The sequence below is a fragment of the Tetrao urogallus genome, assembly GCF_951394365.1.
Source record: "Tetrao urogallus genome assembly, chromosome: 2".
In the NCBI taxonomy this organism is placed as follows: domain Eukaryota; kingdom Metazoa; phylum Chordata; class Aves; order Galliformes; family Phasianidae; genus Tetrao; species Tetrao urogallus.
The window spans coordinates 3,189,013-3,193,528 of record NC_136814.1 but is presented as its reverse complement, the minus strand read 5'-3'; the positions used below and the strand labels follow the sequence as shown (position 1 = coordinate 3,193,528).

At 55.5% G+C, this 4,516-nt stretch overlaps 1 protein-coding gene across 1 annotated transcript; it reads right to left on the bottom strand.

Moving 5' to 3' along the window:
* Positions 1-1,841: 1,841 nt before the first annotated feature.
* Positions 1,842-3,571, bottom strand: GPR75 (G protein-coupled receptor 75; the record flags this gene model as incomplete). The annotated part of the gene is made up of 1 exon (XM_079550134.1): positions 1,842-3,571. Exon 1 carries the CDS (start codon positions 3,450-3,452, stop codon positions 1,842-1,844), a length of 1,611 nt encoding a protein of 536 aa, XP_079406260.1. The 5' UTR covers positions 3,453-3,571.
* Positions 3,572-4,516: the final 945 nt, after the last annotated feature.

The window sequence follows — 4,516 nt, the reverse complement described above, 5'->3', positions numbered from 1 at the left end:
GAACTACTTTTGTGAATAAGGCAAGAAGGAGTTCATCTCCTGGCGTGGGACGAAGTTCAGGAGACCTAAGACAAACGCATGGTATGGAAATGTGCATACATACAGCAGACTCAAAAGCTTCACGTTCCACGCTTCATGTCCAAACCAGTCTTAGTGCTTATCTTAAACCCACAAGGTCCATCCCAGGCCCTGCCCTACAATATTCTGCAATGGTCAAAATCCCATGTATTTTCACCTCCAAATTCAGAGAAATACAAAGAGAGAAAAAAGCAAACAACGCATCTTTTAAATACCTTTTGTAATTACGTTAGTAAGAACCACGTCTGGGCAGGGGGAAAAGACTTACTGAAATCATTTCCATTTTACACTGGTATTAGAAAGTTGTCTGCGTTCATTTTATTGCAATAAAGCCGCACTGAATTATTCAAAGTGAATTAAAATTCCGAGTGCTAAACAAAGAGCAGTGTTCACAAACTAACAGCCTTCCAGGAAAATCCTGAAAACAGCTGGCTTAACAAACAGCCCAAACCAACGACGACTCACACGCAGCAATGAGGCGAACGGTTCACCTTCCCATCGCGACCATTTTGTTGAAGGGCTGCCATTCTCCCACCACTGGCACCAGAACTCTTGGCACGGTCGCTCTGGAGATACCACAGCTCTCCTGAAGCCAACAGCAGCTGAGGGGCGACTGCTTGCTTGGAAAAGATCTGTCCGCTCAAAGCAGTGACTGTCCGGAATTTAAACGCCTGCAGATGATTCCAGTTGACAAGGAGGTCCCACAACACACTGCACGACACCAGTGGGTGGATTTATAAAAAGTACTTCAGTTGTTTGCTCACAGTGTGAACCACTAGATAAAGAGTATCAGTAGACATATTAAACTTTAAATCAAACTGACATCGCAGGACGAGGTCAAAGCCTTGTAGTGGCCTGGCTCCTCCAACAACTTGGTACTCTTGCTCTAAAAGTTGTTCATAGCTCTCAGCAATGTCTCGGCCAAACTTCTCTACTTCCCACTCTTAAATAAAACCACAGATAAAGAGCAACCAGCAACACCAGAACAGATTAGAATATTCCAGAAGTGACTGCATTATTAACAGGAGGCAGTACTGTAATACTGCAACATTCAGCCCTATCCTCAAATAAAACCTCTAATTCATACTAGGCAGTTATTTCTATGAGACGAAAAGCACTTGGCTGAATGCATTATTTTGGGATATACAATGGCACCAATCCTTACAATAAATGTACAGTGGAAATCAATACGTATACTTCAGAGGTTCATTATGGCACCACAACTCTTCTTCCCAGTCCCCTCCCGGTGGCAATACATCACTGTCTGTCAAACCCTCTTGCTCCAGGAAGCTGAAATTCACAGAGATTTCGGTGCTGCTGACACTTGCTACATCAAAACACCACCAATCCTTGTGACCTTCAGCAAATGGAAATTTAAACCAGAGCATTACCAAGCATCCTCGCAACTCTTCCTTCCTGAAAATATGGCAAGTATGCACTTCAACAGACAACACTCCTGGCGCAGCCTCAGATTGTTCTCTGAGATATTTTGCCTCAAAATGTAATCAATCACATGTCATCGAGTAACAATTCGAAATTCAAGCCTAAAATGTTGCCCTTTCTGACTTGACAGAGAAATTCAAGAAAAAGCCACGGAAGTAATTTTCTAGTATTCACTTCAAATGCATGTAGCCGGATGTTAACACTACTGTTTTGTTTTTTTTAAGCTGGGAGCAGTACAGCAATACCACTGAGTTTAGAACTCCAACAGTAATGGGCATCCCCTAAACGAGCTAGATCAGATCAGACCTGCTTTCCCAAGGTTACACTGAGGGTACGGGTATCGGCTTGGTCGAAGCGCTGCCACAGTCTTGCACCAGGTCGGTGGTGGTGTGGTAGTGCATGGCAATGTAGGATTTGGTGAAGCCAAAAGTTGAGTTCACAGGCTGCAAGCTATTCGGGGTGCTCGCCTCCTGGGAAGGGCTGCTGTTGTAGATACTGTAATAGGGCTCGATGCGAGTGTTCATGGGGGTTGAGCTGCTCTGCCCATAGTGCTGATGTCCGTAGGATGCCTTGGGACTCAGCACGCTCTCCTTGGAATGACTGGGACCGCAAGCTTGGTCCACAAACTTTTTCTGAGGCTTAGGAGACAACACGTACGCTGAATTGGTCTCATGGTGGGACGACTTGTTCCTGTTGACTTCCAGGCTGCCTTTGCCCATGGCTCGAAGCCTCGTCTTCTGCTTGCAGCAGAAAAAGACAAGGGATAGGTACTGCAGGCACCACAGGGCTCGTCTCCGAAGTCCGGCGCTGTTGCGGGAATATATAAAAGGGTTTAACCCAGATTTGAAAAAAATGAGGGTAAATCCACACAGCTCAAACTGATAGAGCACAAAGCTGCCGCTGCCGGAGAGCATGTCCTGCACCAAAGAGATACCCAGGGGCAGGCAGCACACCAAGACGGAGAGCACGATGACAACACACGTCACCACCGCCCTGGAGTCTTTGGCTGCGGACAGGTTGACGGCTGGCGTGAGCTGCAGCCGGCCGGTGGCCGACGGCTGGCCCAGATGCATGGCGTAGCTGTGAGCCTGACCGTGCTGCGGCTTGCTGGAGCCCCGGTTCCTGTACAGGGTGGGCAAGGCGTTCTGCCCAGCCCCGGCAGCCGGCGGCCCCACGAAGGGCTGGGGTCCAGAGGCGCCCACGGCCACCACAGGCGGGCACTTCCTCACCTGCGCGTTCCTCCGCAGGGCCTGGGCGATCATGACGTAGGAGACGGACACCACGGCCACGCAGCAGATGAAGTCGGTGACGTAGAGGTAAAGGATGACCTTCCCATCCCCGCGGGCGAAGCTGGACATGGGCAGGCAGAGCCGGGAGCCGCGGGTTCTCAAGGTGGCCATGGTGGCCAGGGTGAAGCTGGCGGCCCAGAGCAGCGCGGCGAGCAGCAGCGTGCAGGGGAATGGCGCGGCGCGGTGCGGCTGCTTGCCCAGCACCATGCGCAGGCGGTGCAGGGCGATCACCGCCACCGTCTTCAGAGACATGATGATGAAGCCGGAGCTGGTGAGGTGGAAGGCGAAGCAGAAGGCGGCCGGCACACCTCGGGCCGGGTCGAAGAAGAGGACGAAGGCGAACATGGGGGCGGCCACCCCGCAGATGAACAGGTCGCAGAAGGAGAGGTTGAGGATCATGAAGTCGAAGTTGGTCCTGAATTTCCTGAGGGCCGGGTCGAAGAAGGACAAGAAGACGATGAGGTTGCCGTAGGAGCCCAGGCAGAAGACGAGGGCCAGCAGCGAGGCGCAGGCCGCCAGGGTGGCGGTGTGGGTGCCCTCCCGCAGCCCCGCGGCGGCGCTGCCGTTCCCGCCCAGCGGCAGCAGCGCGGCGGAGGGGGGCTCCTCCTCGCCCCCCGCCGGCAGCCGCCCCGACGCGTTCATCTCCGCCCGCCGCCTCGGCGAGGCCGCGGCCGGCCCGCGGCGGGGCCGCTCTCCCGCCGCCCCGCAAAGCGCGCGCGGCCGCGCCGCCGCCGCCGCTCCCTCAGGGCTGCCCCCGACATGGCGCCGCCCGCCCCGCCATGGCGCCCGCCGCCGCCGCCGCGGCCCGGCCCCTTCCCCGCTCGGCGCGGCCGCCTCGGAGGCGCCTCCCGCCCCGCTCCCTCCGGCCGCGCACACGCACGACGGAGCCGCGGCCCCCCGGACCTCCGCCTGCCTGGGCGGCACGGCTGGGGAGATGCTCGTGCTCGCCGCCGCCTCCTCAGCCACGCCGCCGTGTCGCCGTTCTGCCTCTGCGGGCTGCGGCGGTTCCCGCTCCGTGCGGGGCGGTTGGGCCGGCCGGCCTTTAAGGGTTCTCGCAACCGTTCCGTGCCCAGACCCCAAGCGAGCGGCTCGAGGCTGCGCTGCCGCTCCGTGCCGGCTGAGCACCACCAGAGCATGGGCCCGGCTGCGATCGTCAGCGCTTCGGGCAGCACATCTGCCTGCCCTTCGCCATCGCTTTATGCGCAAACTGAGCACGGGCAGGCGAGGCACAGAAGTGCTGTGAAAATGCAGGAGGTGCAGAATTTCTGCCTTATGTGCCGGCACTCGCCTTATGTTGCACATTTCTACATATGCAGACAAATACATGAGTCTGTCGTCTTAGTAGCCCGCCTCAACCCCCAGCAATCCTGCAGAAGCACGGCAGTGTTCTGTGGAAGCCTCAAGGCAGACAAGAGCTTTGTCATGTTACGCTGACATCCAAAAGCTCGTCAGTGGTTTGTTTTTCAACACATTTCCTTCTAAAACTAAAAGCAGTTTCTTTCAGTAAACCCGTGACTCACGGCAGCAGCCAGGCATGGCATGCTAAGCATAACCCCCAGCTGGCAATCAGTCCTGATGTGGAACCACGCTCTGCCGCAGGAGCGCCAGCAGCCATGGGAGCGGTGCACTTTGCTCAGGGCATCCTACGACCTTGGTCTTAAAACGGCTGCATGTAAGATTAGGCAAAGTCCCAAATGCAGAACATC